This window comes from Limulus polyphemus, unplaced genomic scaffold (genome assembly GCF_000517525.1).
Source record: "Limulus polyphemus unplaced genomic scaffold, Limulus_polyphemus-2.1.2 Scaffold573, whole genome shotgun sequence".
Classification (NCBI taxonomy): Eukaryota; Metazoa; Arthropoda; class Merostomata; order Xiphosura; family Limulidae; genus Limulus; species Limulus polyphemus.
The window spans coordinates 22140-41370 of record NW_013666183.1 but is presented as its reverse complement, the minus strand read 5'-3'; the positions used below and the strand labels follow the sequence as shown (position 1 = coordinate 41370).

The 19231-nt window shown below is 29.8% G+C and overlaps 1 protein-coding gene across 5 annotated transcripts in view; it reads right to left on the bottom strand.

Moving 5' to 3' along the window:
* The window catches only part of LOC106459191 (epidermal growth factor receptor substrate 15-like 1), a 44040-nt gene that overhangs the window by 8426 nt on the left and 16383 nt on the right, over positions 1 to 19231 (bottom strand). For 2 of the 5 annotated variants that reach the window (XM_022385623.1, XM_022385625.1), the window contains exons 11-20: positions 17456 to 17627; positions 16699 to 16787; positions 15823 to 15994; positions 12252 to 12314; positions 10089 to 10136; positions 8322 to 8471; positions 7017 to 7187; positions 4700 to 4808; positions 3659 to 3798; positions 3273 to 3333 (exon numbers count right to left, since the gene is read on the bottom strand). In XM_022385623.1, the coding sequence (XP_022241331.1) occupies positions 3273 to 3333; positions 3659 to 3798; positions 4700 to 4808; positions 7017 to 7187; positions 8322 to 8471; positions 10089 to 10136; positions 12252 to 12314; positions 15823 to 15994; positions 16699 to 16787; positions 17456 to 17627 (1175 nt within the window). The remainder of the gene's footprint in view (positions 1 to 3272; positions 3334 to 3658; positions 3799 to 4699; positions 4809 to 7016; positions 7188 to 8321; positions 8472 to 10088; positions 10137 to 12251; positions 12315 to 15822; positions 15995 to 16698; positions 16788 to 17455; positions 17628 to 19231) is intronic. The other 3 variants (XM_022385624.1, XM_022385626.1, XM_022385627.1) reach the window with 2 other exon arrangements.

Below are 19231 nucleotides of genomic sequence, written 5' to 3'. Positions count from 1 at the left end.
ACTTATACTTCTGGTAAGAAACTATCCCACTTATTCAGCACTTTTTGCAAGAAATTACCCTACTTATAATGTATCTCTGGTGAGAAACTATGCTACTTGCATTTTATTCCTTTTAAGAAACTGTTCTACTTACAAAAGTTTTTCATTATTAAATTAATTATTAATTATCAGTTCAGATGAAAGGTTATTTATGGAAAAAAAGAAAATAAAACTACAGATGTAGTTCTACTAAATAAAACTAATATTTGAGGTTTAAAGTCATATGCATACATATAAAAGCCTTTATATGTGAGATTCACAGTTTTTATTATTTATAGGGTAAAAAAAAGCTAGTTCCCCATAAAAATAAATTAAAACCTTACTGAATACTTACTTAAATCTATTTTATCAAAAGACATGTATTGTACTGAGAATGGGTTATTTAGCTTACACTGTTAGGAAAGTAAAAACAGGAAAACAATTGACAAATTGATAAGCTATGTCATGTAAAGATAGGCAATTACCTTTCACCTCCCTCTGTATAATTTATATAAAAGTTATGGGAATTCTTATTACAGTATTCTGTCATAATATCATAAGATTAAAAGCTGATTTTGCTAAATCATTCTGAAACTTTAACACCATCAATCCAAAGTTTTCAAAAATTACCAATTACACTTATAATTATTTGTATACTTAAATGTAGTTGTTTCAATAAATGGCCATTACTATAAACTTTTACCCAACTATTATTAATGCAGACACTGGCTACAAATTAAGAGGTTTAAGAAAATATTTTAAAATTCCCTTTCCAATCTATTCCTAAAACATCTTTTAATACATCTGAAACAAAAGAATTTGACACCCAAAGTTATTTACAGCACTTCCAATACCAGATTCACAAGAGCACTTATTAATTCCTGCAGCGTACAATATGAATTTTTGTTTTGATAACGATTACAAATATGGTGAACAGAAAAAGGCATACATTTCATAATTTTCCAGCCTTCATTACAGAAATATAGGTACTTATGATTACAGGAAATATTAATTACATGTCAGTTATGTTTATTACCACCTATTACTAATTAAATTTTATGAACAATTTTTGTTGTTGGTGTTTTAGCATATCCATGGATCCCAGAAGTATTTTGACCCACCAAACAAGAACTTAATTAGCGTTATATATGATATAATTCTAATTTATAATATGTACCAAAATTATTACAAAATATTAAGATTGATAGATCAAACACCCTCCTCAGAAATAAAATGACAAAGAAAAAACATTCGTATAGTATTTAAGTGAAAACTATTGGAATTATGATTCAAACAAATACTTCACTATTGACATGCCTTGGGGACTCTCTCTACTCTTTACCTGTCAGTTGCCTCTTAAAATTAACATGCTACTTTGTAACTGATTTTAAATTGCAATCCCTTGTATTATATATGTATATAAACGGAAGGTAAATAATAGATACTGGATGATGTTGTTATAAAGAAATTCTACAAAATGTTGAGTAAAAATCAAATTGAAATAATATCATCAAATTAACACGGTACTTTATAACTGATTTTAAATTGAAATCCCTTGTATTACGTATATAAACGGTAGGTAAATAATAGATACTGGATGATGTTGTTACAAAGCAATTCTAAAATAGTTTGAGTAAAAATCAAATTGGAATAATAAAACCAAATACTACTGTAAAACCAAAGGAGCTTGACATACACAACACTACAGAAAATGAAAACTTCATTAACTTAAGTAAAATGGAAATGCCAGAACATGCTAGTATGCATCTCTTGTTGCTCAGAGCAATAAAAGTAAAAACATTAGACAGGCAACATTAGACAAGTGTGCTGTGCTGAGTATATGTGAAGCATAACAGGGGTGTAGCAAGCAACTCTTTAGTTTCTGTCTGTGCACATAAGCACAAAGTTGGATGACACACAAGGGAACTCCATATCCTCCCTCATAAATATCTGGATGCTTCAAGATGTATTTTTATGCTAAATTTTGGAGAACGAAATTACCTCTTACCAAGTGTGAAGACACAAATAATTTTGATAATTGTTTTGTATCTGCAAATTTATAATTTGTTTTAATGCAATTGAGCTTTGGATTCCAAAACTTGTGTAATGTAGGCTTGTTACCTGCTGCATTGCACTGATACATCGAGGAGTATTTCCTCCTTTGAATGAGAAAGGCTGAACAATATAAATTAGATTGTTATATAGTAGCAGCTGGGATAATTTCATTTGTTTGCTTGCAGGACTGTATTAATTTAACATCAAAGGTTTTCTATTTCTAATATGAGAACAAAACTTTATGAAGTAATTACAGGGTGTAGAACAATACTTGCTATCAGCAACAAAAGCTTACAAAAATATAACTAGGACTGAAATTGAAAGAAAAATGTCTGCCATATTTATGTTGAGACATTCGTAAGAGGATATAGACACTAGACTTAGACTCACAGACATACCTAACACACACTTTACAAACTTACTGTTGTAGTGAAGTTGCATTGTTGCACTACAGGTATAAAGTTTATATGTTATATACTAACATGTACATATCATATATATGTCTTGAACTTTTGATAATGATTAAAATCATAGTGATTCCGAATATGTGCACCATTGTATGTATATGACGCATCGAAACCATCAACAGTTAATTATCTACGGCAAAAGGTCTTTCATTTAGTCTTCAAAAGTATGATCTGGATATTACAGAGGGTTAACAACGTTGCCCGTATGTGTAAAATGTTTACACACGAAAAGCCATTAACAATAGAGATAAACAGTGCAGATGAACTTAATTAAATGATAACAAACATACTTGATAAATCTGCAGTGCAGAAGTTAAAGCATACGAACTTCTTAGTTCTGCTCTTGAAAAGTTTAGTGTGAATAACTTAATATTTTCTGGTTGCTTTCTCTAAAAAAAACTGGATTGCTCTAAATACTGTCTACCAGTAGTTTACCCTACAAGATGAAAGTCTGATATCCAAGAAAAGGCAAAGTACATAAGGATTATGCATAGAAAACAGAATTAGTGGTCATGATTAGCAGAATAAAAATAAATGGTTAAAAAAATGTAGAGCTGATATTCCTTATGAAAAGGTTTTGCTTAATAAAGCAGCTCATGAAACTTGTCAATCAGAAACTATACCTTATTGTTTATTTATTTACAATCAAAACTAATTTTTAGGGCATATTTTGACAACGAACATTAAGTATATTTAAAATCTACACACAACAAAAATATGTAAACATCTTACCAGACACAGAAGAAGTTGCTGGAAAACTACCAAATGGATCAGTACTTTGAAAAGGATCAACCTAGTAGCATAAAGTATTGTAGTATATGAATGCAAATATAATACAACTAAAATTACTTAAGTACTTTAGTATAAAGGCAATTACAAATAACACTCAATACTTTATGCTATAAACAATGTACTGTTAACATAAACATTTTGTCCCTAACTACAGGATGGCCTCTGATGTTTTGATAAGTAGCACACAATACAACTAATGTTAAAACAGCATGTTTTATAACTGTATTTCTATTCTGGTTTGATATAGCCTTTAATGCAATAGAAAATGTTCTCTTAATAGTTTGTATAAACTACAAATACAGTGTAAATTAGGTATTAATAATTACCACATTTACTTTTTGTTCTTGATCAGAAGGATTTTGTTTCTGCTCAGGTGGGTGATTTTTAAGTCCATCATTAAATGGATCCCAGCCAAATGGATCTGCAAATCCTTTACTTGTTGTTCCATCACATTTAAGAGGATCTCCTGAATGAGAAAGTAGGGAGTAGATTTTCATACACAGACAACAACGATGAGAAAAATACAACCTAAACACTATAACAAGCATTTTTTCATACACAAAAAATGTGGCAACATTTCAAACAGAATAAAATATCGAAGCGTTCCTTGTACGTCATGACATGCAATTATGTCTCTGAAAAGCTACACCCCATAAATATAATTTTTTGTTCATCATATTTTTCTCTGCTATGATTTAATTAAGGTTATACATTGTACAAGTCACTGATTTCTCTAAATTTTTATACACTTTAATGAACTAGGTGAAGGTTCTGAATTTTATTACTGTTATCCTGATACATTATCAACATCTGTTTTTCACTGGAGAAAATTGAATAAAGAAACATTTTTTTTTATATAATACAATACTCTTACTTGTGCTTTCGATAAGATAACTGAGCAATTTCAATTTATATTCAAGGCTTTCTTTAATTTTCATCTTTACTTATTTAAAGTTTCCGTATCTACAGTGCAATACCCCACCACCAGGGAAATTTTTACCTGCAGAGAATAGAGTATATTTTTGTTAAAATTCACATCAAATCTTCTTTCTTTCCATACACAAATCACTGTACCCATCTTTCTGTACACTAACCTATGAATCTCTAGTTCTTGTAAAAATCAGACAAATGTGTGCTAGGTTTATCCTTAGAATACTCAGTATCCCTGATTCATTCATTTGTTACCTATCCATGTACAAGATCCACACACAGAGAAAACAAAGAAATTTAAATGTGCATATAAAAAGAAAACGTTTATTGTCTACAAGTACAAAATATGGAGAAATAAGTTAAATATTAAAATGTTTTGTGGCTATACAAAGAATGACGTAAAAGTGAAAAAAAAAATTATCTTAATATACACTCACCTTTGAAAGTATCTTCATAATTAACTGAATCTTGATCAGTATATCCATTGACTTGATCAGTAAATCCATTGACCTCACTGAAAGGGTCCTTAGCTTTAAATGGATCATCCTACAATGTTAAAATAAATATTATAATTTCTGTATAAAAATAATGACTTTGTTACTACAGAAAGCAGCAATAAGAAATAAATCTATAAACAAAGAAAAAAAGTATCACGTTATATAAAAATACTGGGTTTGTTACAAAACAAAGTAGGAGAGCATTTTTTACCTACATCTACAGTCAAAATTAATTAAAATTCCTTGGATCTTTGTAAGAAAAACAACAAAGGACACATTACCAGAGATCAAATGCACTTAAGAAGCTTATAAACAAGTTTTAAATCTTGGAAATTTTTTCAGGAATTAGGATACTGCAACACTTTACACTAAGCATAAACTTTTTTTTTTAAGTTTTAATTTTTTAATCAACCTATATACTTACATTCATATTATTAATTTTTTTTTATTAATTATTGATTTATTTATTTATTGATTGTGTTAAGATAACAAAAAATAAGAAATATCCTATACTATTTGTGCAAAAAAAATTCCTAAAGCACGCACCAAAAATGGAAGAAAACAACAACAAAAAAAAAAACTCCGGATGGAGTCTGGTACAGTAAACACACAAGACTGAAAAACAAAAACTTTCATCAACCAGTAAACAACTGGGTTATTAAGTTTCTCCATTTGTATTTTAATTAAAATACACAAATTGTATATACCAGATAAGAACATAAAATATTTTGTCAGGTACAAATACAGCGTACTTGTTGCTATTATACATAAAATATATACAAGATAAACTATCTCAAGATTTAAAGGACAAACTATTCCATAAGTTTTAAACAAATATTTTTGTCAGCAAAACATTCCAATGAAAAAAAAAAAAGTTAAAATTATTGAATAATTATACGATAAAACCTGAGCATAATAGCTTGGCAAAAATAGAAAAACTGATATGCTTTCCTTCATTTATTATAACTACGTTTTAAATGTTCATTGGAAAGAGAAGTTTGGCATGGAATGTGGATAAATGTCTTCAGCTTACATGATGTTTATCAAAATTGTTAGATGTATTGGTTTCTAATGCTCTGCTTTCTTTTGGAATTTAAAGCATAGCTTTTAGTCTTATACTGCATATATTAACAGCATTTGACATCTATTTTTTCTCCGAACATCTAGCCCAACAGACAAGTTCTGGTATTGAATGAAAAGTCTTTTCAGCAGTGAACTGTGGGAAACAAAAAGATAGGCCTGAAATATTATTTTTATACATCACTGATTTGAAATCCGAATTGGAAAAGTTAAGAGGAGTGTGGAAAAATATCCTCATTTATGTTTCATATTTTGAAATTATTTGGTGCTTCATGAGAAGTGTGATACCACCAAAAATTTATCACTTTTAGGAAGAGTATTTAACAGCCATTTCTGATGTAAAATATTCGCACACTAAGGTCATAATGATATGTTCAAACCAAGAACTTCCAAGATGGAGGTATCCCTTATGCTTAACTGTATTGTGAAATAAAAGAATATGGATAAACTTGGGGCAGAAGGACTATTTATAAAGAGACCTTTAACAAGTTGTACCTCAGCCATAGTTAAAAAATCTCGGCATCTTGTAATAGGCGAGATTCTACAAACACAAAGTCCAATGGCAGAAGCCAACAGTAAGTTTCAGGCAACAGTAAGCAACATAATCAAGAATTATCTATGTCTGGAAAAGTAAAATAAGTTGTGTATATAGAATTTGTTTCTACAACATTCCATTCAACTATCACATACCTCAAGCAGCTGGAGAACAAAATGAGTATTTATGCAATTTTATATAAAAATATATTAGTCAACTTGCTATACACTGCTCATATTGATTTCTGTGCAACTGAACTGTTTCAACGAGTGCTGAGAAACCACTGTACTCATTCCTTAAAAGAATTATGGAAAGGTCACAGAGACAAGTGGTGTGCTTTGGACATGACAGTCTTTTGTAATGGAAACTACCCTGCAGAGCTATCATCAAAACATACAGTCATCAAAATTGTTTTAATATAATATAATCAATCTCTATTTATAAAGATGTAATATTAAATCATTACATTATTTTCCAGCATTCCAACAATCTTAAATATTACATACAGTATTTTAGTATTTCATCTCCAATTATGCTGAATAAACACCAAAAAATCACAATCATAATAATTCATGTTAGAAAATAAAATGTTACAGGTAGGTATACAAAAGAAAAATCTAACTAGAAAACAATGTTACTAACTGTGTTTGACAACTTCTGATATTCTGATTCAAAGCTGGTTGGAGTAAACGTCTGTAATGAGGATTCAATGATGTCAGCCAAGTTATCAGTACTGACAGCAGAATCAAACTGCTCTAATGCTTCTTGCATTTTGGTTTGCTGATCTTGAAGCTGGATAACTTTCTCTTTGGTCTTAAAGAAATAATAAAAGCAATACCTATCAGAATGCACTGTATCATTAGATGGGTAACCTCACTGTTAATCATATTTTTGGCTCCAGTTTCAATGATATTTCACAAGGTTTGACAAACTTGGCAGAACTTAGGCTAGTCCTACATCCATATACTATGTCATTACATTCAACATATATAAAAGTTGTTCAAATAACAAAAAATCATTTTTATATAAAAGCCCACACACAAGTTAATAGCAAGTTAAAACTTTCCAATAAAACTATTAATAAACTTTATATGATTATATGATTATGAAATTTTCAAGAAAAATCCTATATTTTCTGAAACTCAGTCATTTTAGTCTTTTGCATTAACTGACTAATTTAATTTTGAGCATGTTGTTTATTAACTCTTTAAATCCATAATTTTTTGTGAGTTCTGTTGGAATTAGTTTCATGGTTTCCTAATAATTATCAACATACCTTAAAAAGTTTCAATTTTCTAAACTTTGTGGATAATAACATAGTTTGGATTAGTTTTCAACCAAAGAGACATAAATGTTATAAGACACTGTCACCATCCGATGGATAAATTGGAATTTTCAGCCAGATGCTGGCAGCATCTGCTCAGGTTTAAAAGAGTTAAATCAAACACTAATGTTTCTGTTTCATCTTGAGTCACTTAATTACTAAAAATGTTAAACTATAAATAGGTTAACTCATGGAAATTTTGTAGTAATATCACTGTCAAAGGTCAACCCTGGGATACTTAATCCTTACTCATTTGGCCATGGTAGTGATCAGGCTGAATAAGAAAGATCAATAGGTAAAACAAAACACACATACACAGTTGCTTTAGATGATTAAATGACTTTTAAATATTATTATATGGTCCAATTCCAGTGCAAACTTTTAACACTTTTTTCTACTTAGAATTAATACTCAAATTATTAAGTCTGCGTACTAAAATAAAATGTATTTTAATTTGAAGCATGGCAATTCTTAGAACATAAACATATTTATCTAAAGCTTACAGTGACAGCTTTTGAAACTCCAGAAGACAAAGACATTTTCTGTTTATTACCAGAAAGCAAAGCGTCATTCACATGACCGTAGCCAATCTAACCATCAGAAAAACAAATCTAAACATCCACCTGTGAAACTTGAGTCTGAGCTTTTTGTAAAGTTTGAGTCAGTACTTCCAATTCACTTCTTTTTGACTCCACTCGCTGTTCTAACTGTGCTTCTTCTTGTCTCAGTTCATTTAACTCACACCTTTTCTTATTGAGTGTTTCCTCTTGATCCTGCATGGTTGACAACACATTCAACAGTTAATCTTGAATTTTAAATTAAAACTAAATTAATTAATCAATCAACTCAGGGATACTTGATTCAGCAACCTAACTCATTTAGTGATGCCGTGATTAGTCTTGGACTGATCATTGTCACATTTATAACTGTTTTACAAATATTGTGAGATGACCAAATTCTCTTGTTTTATCAAAATGCAAGACACTTACTACAATGTTTTTAACACGTCCCTCAGGAGTCAAGGGGTGTCTTTACACTACAATTTGTTGAATATTAAAAGTAAGTTCAATCCAGAAACTCCCAAAGAGGTTAGTTTTGGATGTATCTTTTCGAGATAACTTTGAGACAAGTTTTTGTTTGTTAATTGATAAATTTTTAAGTGAAATGCAGCATCCTCAAGTGTCCATACTAGCTAGTACTAAGGTCTACCTGCTGGGAGTAAATTCAGTATATATCAATAAAGCCACATTCCCAGCATCATTAATTAAGCAACTGCCAACCTTTTATGCTTTTGCTATCACCTTTTTATGTTTAGCTTTCAACTAAGATATGAACAATTTCACTTGCGATTCGATAGGGAAGGTCGAAGCATCACGATAGTCAGCAGTAGGTTGAGCAGACAGGAACACTTTGAAAGCAGCTACAGGCATAATATTGTACTCGGCTTGCTGAACAACATCTACTAAGGTGGTTCCAAATGGTTTCTAAATAACCTGTGCGTGTTAGTTGGAGACTTCCATGCTTCTTGTGCTTGGCCATTAAGCTCGTGATGCGCTGACGGATTTCAGTCACCTTACCACCTCAAATCACTTTTTGCAGCCCCAACAGTAAAAGAGTGTGGGAAATGCCTTATTTTTAGCCAATAAAAATATTCAAAAATTTCAGTTCAAATTAAGAAAAACCAGATTGGGTAGATCTTTTTTTTCAACAAAAATGTCCCCCACTGGCTCATGAAGGGCCTGCTAATTATACTGAAATATGATTGTCAAACATATACTTGTTGATTATAACATTTAATGATATGATTGTGATATGGCTTTAGAGAATAAATGATTATAATTATTCAAAGATGTGAAAATTGGATATTGATACATAAACAATTGTAGTAACTAAAAATATAGCATTAAAAGGATGTTGTAAAATCTTAAAAATCTTGGACATGAAGAGCTCCAATTTAAATGGCAAATATTATATTTTTGTGTAAATGAAGTGACAGCAATGACAAAGATTGTAATAACAATGTTAAAATCTAGCATAGGAGACTAAAATCAAATCCTGTCACAAAGTGATAATAATTATGATAAAAAAAATAATAACTTTGTACTTCCTATAAAGCACATAATTGTATTTTCTACTATAAGCTATAAAGTTTAGTTGGATTTGAGTTTTCAGAGAAAATGTTCTGTGTTTAAAACAAGCAAATAAACTTTATTTTGCAATTAAAGCAAGTGATCAATTCTAAGAAATAAATAGCTCTATAAATATATTACTAACCATGATGACCAAAACTACTTATTTATTACCAATGTTGAAATTCTTTACCATAAAAAACCAGTTATATCACTTTAATGACTTCTATTGCTACCTAAAAACTAAAAAGTTAATCAAACCTTTAAAACTTTTTTCTGGTCTTCTACTTGCTTTTTCAAGCTTCCCACCTTGTACAGAAAAACAAAACCACAAATGTATGAATATTTTTAAATATTATTATTGTAAATTCATGAAATATGAATATTTGTATATTATAGAGATGTATCTGCACTCTGTCAAACAGCCTGTTTATTTCTAGCCATGCATATCATAATCACATTAATTTAAATCAGTATATACAAGCTTTCTTTTCAATAAAAGCTTTATAAGCATTTATTTTTAGAACAAAAAAAGAAATAAACACATACTTTAAGGTCAAAATACTGTAACTTGCATGTACATACAAAATGACAAAAAAATGGCATTTTGAGTAAAATATCTATATGATATGTAAAGATGTACTTAACAAATTTCCAGAACAACAGCCAATGCATCAACACCATACTACTGATTCACACTAATTGTAAAACAGTTGAGCAAGTGGTGCCCATACGTGTATTATGGTACAAAGTACGGAAAAATTGATTTTGACATACATCCAGTGAATGGCTGGAGATAAATAAACATACTGTGTAAACATACATCAGTATTTCATGGTGATCTATTATATTAGATACAGTTGGTACTATACCTGTACATATATATATGTAGATAGCTGGAGACAGATGTCATTATGTTAATGTCTAACAATAACCCATGGTTACTATTGTGTAAAGAATGGCTAAAGAAGTATGGATACATAACATTAAAAGCCTTTTTTACTGACAAACACCAGACAAATTTAAGTTTACATTAAAAAAGCTTAAAACAGTTTCAATAAAACCAGATAGTTAAAAAATCTACCAAGCATTTTGGCACAGTCTATTGCAGTGGATGCTGTGTGTTGTAATTCACTGTAGGTGACTAAATATGATTATAGTAGAAACATATGGTATTATGGTGGTACACTTGTAATGGTACCAATGTTCACGTAATTTTCGTTTTGTAGGATATCCCACGAGTTAAGAAAAATTTATTATTGAAATTGGCTATAACTTTACTATTTTTTCCATGTCAGAATGTGTATGTATAAGAATGTTTTGTGCTACTCCTGAAGCATCAATACACCTTAATTTGATATAATTTTTGCATTTTTTACTACCTGTATTTCATGTTTGGCCTGTCTAACCATAATAGATTTTATGACATTTCAGCTAAAAATGTGGATCCATAAACTGTACCACATGTTACCAGAGGCAGATTAAGTGTCAAATGGGTCTAGGGCAAAATTTTTCTACCCAGCCTATTATGATAGCAACTAAAGACTATGGTACAAAAAAACTGAACCTCAAGATATGCTTTACTTTTGGAGACAAGACAGGTCCTTTTTTTAAAACAGGTCATTCATGAGCCCGGGCCTGAGGCTACAGCCCCAATAGGCCTTCCTTAATACACCCCTGCACATTACTACTGTCATTGTATTTAATTAGCTTCAAAGAATCACAACACATATTAGCTACTGAGGAAGACACTGAACTGTGTTGAATGTTGGGAAGGTTTTCAACCGCTTGATTTTAATGAAATTGTTTTTTTGTTTTGTTTTAAACTCAATTTTATATGGTTTATCACTATTTGTCCCTAAAAAGGTTTTTAAGGTTACTACTTCACTTGTTTTTTGTATACAAGAACACTATATCTTTGTGATTATCAAAATTAAAAAATACAGCTGTCAGAACAAAAGTTGCTTAAACTTTTAAATATAATAAAATAAATGTATACATCTGATTACATTGGTTCTACTTATTAACAGCAAACACTTTTAATATGCTTGCTATTGTTCCAAAAATTGTTACGATTTACAGTATGATTGTTTCAGAAAATAGATCATGTTGTATTAAGATGTAAAATGATACACTAGTTCAACTTTCTTGCCTTCCTACTATTTCATCTATCGAAGCACAAATGCTTTAACATGCAGCATATTCGATGCAGAAGCAAAATATAAAGCAGTTGAGTAGCAAGCTTTATTAAAACTTTGATAAATAAATAATCAAATACGCAGTTTCAAACAGTCAAACATGAAGCAAAGGAAAAAAAAAAGTTAAACTTTCCCCCAAAAAATGATGATTTATCAAACCACAAAAATTGTTTAAAATTATCATATAAAAATGAAAAATAACCAAACTTGAAGTTACTATTAATACCTGTTGTGCATCCTCTTCTACTTTCTGCTTCAGGTCTGATAAACTATTTTCTACAGACGTTTTCTAATGGAGTAGGAAGCATGCAAAGATAACTTAAAAGGAAAAAATGTGATACAAAACTACAACTACAATTAAATAAGTAAATTAAAATAAAAATAACTCCTCATTATACACTACTCTACTACCTAAAATATTATAATTAAATTATAAAATATACTGTTCATAGCCCAGTGTTTGAGTTGGTCATAAACATGAGAAATTTTTCCCTTAATGTGAAGTGTTTTTGAAATATAATAAAATAACCTATAAACAGGTGTGATGAATCAACACACACTGGCATTTTAGTTAGAGGATTAAAATTCATTATTTTTCTAACTTGCAAACTTTGAGTGTGAATATTTTGATAATTTTCCACCCTAATAAATCAGAATATGGCTTTATTAGATATTTTTTTTGTTACTATTGTTCTACCTCTATTTGAACCCTAACAAACCCAAAGTGTTACCACTGGCTTTTATTTACAATAATTATATCTTTAATAAAGGAGTAAATGGTTTATAAACATCCATAGGTTATTATAATTGTGGAAAGTGGACATATACTTGACTAAACACAGTCAACACATGGTGGTAGAGTGAGAGCACAGGATAGTAGCACATTAGCGGATGGTGGTGGAAGAGAACCTTTATATACTATTAATCAATTTTGTTTGAGTCAAATCAATAGATCAAAGAAGCTCAATTTTTTTAAAAATAAAAACAAAGACAATAGCATACATTCACATCCCTTTACAGCAATAAATGACATGTATAGTGTAAAGCAGGAAGCTAAGTCTATAATTCATTTGATTTACTCAAAATCATACGTTCACATCCCTTTACAGCAATAAATGTCATGTACAGTGTAAAGCAGGAAGCTACATCTATAATTTACCTAAATAAATTTGTAAATTCAGCAACACAAAACTTCACTTTCTTCAGTTTTATTAAATTGGTTTTGTCTGTTTATTCATATTTATTATTAATCTTCAGTAGAATATATAAAATAAACTCATCAGTGGGTACACCACTATTTACGCCAGGGGTTCCCAAACTTTCTCAGCAGGAAGCCCCAAAGAACATTCCACATATTGAATGAGGCTCTCATCCAATAAACTTATAGAATCTGATTATCTTAACAGTAATGTGCAGTTTGTATACTTGCTTTGGCCTCCCTAATGCTTTCCTTTAGCCCATAGTTTGGGAACCCTGATTTACACCTTTGATCAATAGCCTTAGTTCATGAAGAGTAAAAAAAAAAACACATAATTAGAGTGGCGTATTAGGCCTACAAGTAGAGCACGCAACATGTGCACATACTACTATGATGTCTACAATAGTGTGGCCAATTAGGCCTACAAGTAGAGCATGCTATATGTGCACATACTACTATGATGTCTACAATACTGTGGCCTATTAGGCCTACAAGTACAGCATGCTGCATGTGCACATACTACTATGATGCCTGCAATAGTGTGGCCTATTAGGCCTACAAATAAAGCATGCTATATGTGCACATACTACTATGATGTCGACAATAGTGTGGCCTATTAGGCCTACAAGTAGAGCATGCTACACGTGCACATACTACTATGATGTCGACAATAGTGTGGCCTATTAGGCCAACAAGTAGAGTATGCTACATGTGCACATACTAGTATGATGTCTATAAGCACCAATACATATACCTGTGTTGGCAAAAAGGTTAGAATTAAGGTAAATATTTCACTATTCAAACTTGATCTGTTTGTTCTTACTAGTGAAATTAAGCTCCAATTCCTATTCAAATTTGTTTAAAAAAGATTCTGAATTTCATAAAATTGGGAAAATGTTTGCATTTGATGGTCACATTTCAGACTTAAATGTCACTTATTTTTTTTATAGACTTTGTAAGCCAGAAAAATCAGAATCATTTTTTTTAAGTTTAGTTTAAAAACCATTAGTTTCATTTCTTACAATTTTCAATAATTACATATTAAAATAATCATAACATAAAAAATAACAGGAAAAATATTTTCTCAAAAACACTTTCAACTTTTTGACATATGTTACTGGTACGATTCACTCTATTATTAAAAGTTATTAAATGCATGTAATTCTGTGTATTAGGATCAAGCTTTTACTGGTATAAGCCTTCTCTTAATGGCTTGAGGTACATTGTATACCTCATAACTAAAACTTTATTCACTTACAAAATATCCAAACTTTCATAGTTACATTTTACATTTTCCCAGCTCTAACTCATGCAATGTCAAAATATGCGTGATCACAACTTTTCACTTTACAAATCTTATTACCCCCTCGAGAAAAAATATAGTTAATATATACGTTGTTGGCTTTTCCATTCTACATTTTTACTAATGTACTATTAAATACATTTTTTGATTATTCTTGTGAGATAATAAAAATATACCACTACAAATTGTGTTCTGATATCCGTAGTGAACAGAACACAGATGGCCCATTGTGTAGTTTTGCGCTTAACAACAAGCTAACATTTTTTCAACTGCTTGGATATAAAATAGTATTAATTGAAAACCCTAATTTCAATTAATTGATTATTTTTATGATTTGTAACCATAATTTATTATGCTGAACAAACTTCAATGGATTAAAAATAATAATGAAAATTATAATGGCAATATTTTGATTACTCGATAGTTGAAATAATTGGAACAATATTGATTATTTTTGTGACATTAATTGATGAGCTCTAAAATTAACAAGTCCAAATTAAAATCTAATGTAACTTTCTATATAGATTCCCACATATGTTAACTTTTATCTTTAAATATTAAAACCTTTCTCCCAACATAGATAAACTTGTTGCATTAGCTTAAAACATATACATAGATATGAATCCCTGATGACAAATGAGGAAACTAACCAAAAAAAAAAATGTTGTTGTTTTTTACCATTTACATGTGAATTTATTGATAGAGCTTCAGCAAGTCTTAATGTGTAGGATAAAACTATGTTTTAATAAACATTTTACTAGAATTAAAAATTTAAATGGCATTTTTTCTAAATTTGTATATTCTAAGAATCCACAAGTGAAAGCAAAGGAGAATTTGTTATATGTCAACCACGCCACATATACCATATACAGTGCTAATAAGGCCTTCTGCCCAATAATAGGGCTCATCAGGTCAGCTGAAATATGACAATGACTGTTAGGGTGTAAATCGGATTAAACAAGTGAACTGTTATTATTATCATTTTTATTTAGGTCATTTACAGATCACACTTTCAGGTAAAAATTAATAACACAACATTACTTATTATTTTATTTTAAAATTTTTTTCTCTATTTTATTTATTTATTATTGTATTTGAGTTAACTTTACAATCATTCACAAGACCTCGTGAACCAACAAGCTAGCTTTCTTGCTTTCATTATGTATAAAAAACATGAATAGTACAAAATAATCAGTGACTTTAAATATTTTTTGAAAATAAAGTATATTCTAATCATATTCATCTAACAAATTCAATAATACATCTTGCACTACTTACTATTTAAAATTAATGTACCTGATTATCTAGATCATCCAACCGTTTCTGAGCTTCCCTTTTCTGAACTTCCAGTTGCTTTAACATGGCCGAAAGAGCCTCTGCTTCATTCTGAAGAGTTTTTAGTTCACCACTGCGAATTTTCATGTCAGCTTCCTTCTGTGCTATATCTTGTTCTAACTGTATTTTTTCTCTTTAAAATAAGAGCTATGTTTAAATGGGATATTTTTATCTCTTGGTAAACTATTGTTAACAATACATATTTAGGTTTGATGAGACCAATGTAAATCCTTTCTGGATATGTAATTATATACTAGTAGAGGTACCTCCACTATACATAGTATTTATTTAATTTGTTTTGAGTATGATAGTATTGTTCTTATTTTTTCAATAATTACAGGTCTCCAAAGTCGAACACGGCTAATTCGGACTACCTGTAGCATACAACATGTATAACATATTTATTAAAGGTGTAGAGATATATAGCGATACAATACGAGTGGAGTCGCAATATGATTATATCAATACATCATCCGATATGATATGATTTATGTATCTTCACGAAATTTGGCAAGCTTTCAGTAAACATTATAAGCCTTTTTTTACAGAAAAAATCAGAATTTCTAATAAAGTATTTTTGCTAAAAGTTAATGATTTCAGCATGTTTTGAACCAAAAATTTAACAAAAAAAGTTTGAAAAAAGATTATGTACTTCTGTCTATATACAGAAAGGTAATACCAATGGGTAACAGAACACTCCTAAGGAAACATTACATATCTTAAACAACTGCAATAAAAAAATATGTTACAATATTTTTTCAAGCAGAAGCAAAAAAAAAAATATGAGCATAGAAAAGTTTCTCCTTATTTTTTAAAATTTGGATATTGCTTGCTTACTTCTGTAACTCTTTGACTTCGGTGTTCATCATATCTAGTTCTTTGCTGCTAGCAGATGCCATACTACTAGAAACAACTGTCAGCCCATCCTAAAAGATTTAAAAAATAGTTTTTTTTATTATTACTACAAAGACTAAAAGAGTAAGTCAACATTATTATGCATAATTGAACAAGTTTACAATTTCAATTGAAGATTTGAGGTACTTAAAATTGCAGAGGTGTATGTTTAACCTTACAATATAAGTGTGCCTGGTATCTAATTAGTACTAAGTGTTTTGAATAACTTGAGAATGACAACCAAAAATGTTAACAATGATAATAGATTCAACTAATGAAACTTGAATTACTATTTTGTATGTGGTCAATGTACACTGATATAATTTTAGTGTAAAATTAAACATAGAATAAAAAAAGAAGCATTTTTAAAACATAATATTATAGAGATACTTAACACAACAATATTATTTTGGTTAGGCCAAGAATTAGATTCAGTGCTCTGCTCCACCTAACCCCAGCAATTTTCAATCGTGTATAAATACAATTCTCTACAAACCTCCTGGCCAATCACCAGCTATCACAATGCACTACCTTGAATTCTTCGTTTCATCTGCTGTGTTTACAAGATGAGAAGAGACTAGATGAAATTCAAAGTATCCAATATATTTGTTTATAATTTCTTTAGTCTACTATTTATCATGATAAGATTACAAATATTAGAAGAAGAATTAAATATATATATATATATATATACACTCACCTGCAAACTAAACGAGTCATTAGTTGGTTTTGGTCTTAGTGATGGAGGTATCATGTCTGGAGTAAGTTTTGAAGGAATGTCACCACCCTGAAGTTTTAAATTAATCAGATACAATGCCAGTGCAAATTGTTCAGAGTTAAGTTTTCCATTTTCCTTCACATCACATAAACACCTTCAACAAAGGAACAAGTAATACTTTTAAAACTAAATATATTTAAGACACACAAAATGTTACAACCACAAAACTTTTCCATACCAAAAGAACCTACAAATGACAAAAATAAGCATTAAATAACATTGCACTAAATTCTAAATAAATAGTACATTCACAATGATAAATATCTATTTATAATGTACTCTAATACACAGTTGTATTAAAATATTCAAAATTTATTTTTAAATGAAGATAAAATTTATTATGGTAACTTAGTTTCCAACAAAGCCCATGTGCAAAGTAACAGCTTAATTTCTAACATTGTAGACAAAGTTTTTTTGTGAGCCTACACAGTTTGAGACCTTAATCTACTCATTGGTAAGCATAAGACCAAGGTTCTCACTAGGGTTCAAAGTGAGAGGTCCCAGACTCTCAGCATTTTGTTTTCAAGAGTCTCAGTGAGATTTTCAAGGGTCCCATAGGTAGAATTTAATAAACTTAAAAAAAAGGAAAAAAAAGCACTTCAGTGTCAATGAAAAACTTTATTTACAATATACACTGCATGTTTACCTTCTGCAAGTGGAAGACAGCATGTTAATGTTCAATGAAAAACTTTTTTTACAATATACACTGCATGTTGTTTCTCTTTATAAGTGAAAAGTAATTTTCATGATAAGATTAATTTTTTTTTTCATCTGAAAATTTTCAAATATCCATAATCCCTAAAACCTCCTAAACAAATATCAAATGTTTTGTTTTTCAGAAAAACTTTGTTTTATCTGTTATTTTCTTTAACCTAACTCTATACGAGGTCAGTTGATTTTACCAACCTCATAATCACCATAAAACATTAGGAAATAATTCCAAATATCCCCTATTTTCTTTCTGGAATGATTGCAAATTGTAACAGAAAACCACAATTGTTTATCCTAAGCAGCTTATAGCTTGTAACAGTATACATCTATTTATATTTTATTGCCCTTTGAACCATGTCTATATTCGTGTCATATAAATTGCAAGCTTACATTAAGGTATCGAATTACATAATGCAAGAACTACTCGTCAGCATACCTATAAAAGATTATTATTAAAATATTTTTGTATGTCTGTACATTAATAGCTGCTACTGTTTCTGTACCTACCCATAAAAAACTTTTTTTAGTTCACATGGTTCCTACACTTTGAGTAACATCAAATTCCCTGACCAAAATATGTTATTTCTTGACCAACTGATATGTACTTATTATGTATCATTGAACTATAATACTATGTAAAATTACAAAATATTATTCATGTATTGTTTAATAAAAATAAGTCAAGCTGTATGTTAAGATTCACAGTTTGCTTAAATGTCTTCTTGCAAAGTTTCAATATGATTGCTGGTCATGCCATTCTCGATTTAATGATACTTAATCAGAACATACATAACACAGGCAGTCTATCCACTTGTTTATGATGCATACCGATATAATTTCTTAATTTGAATACTTGGGATTATCACATTTCAACTTTTAATACACAGAAGGAACATGTTATTGCTGTACATTGGAATATTCTTTCACAAGTAAGCTTCTTGTCTGTCAAATATTTTTTAAATCAATACTACCAGAGGTGCACAAAAC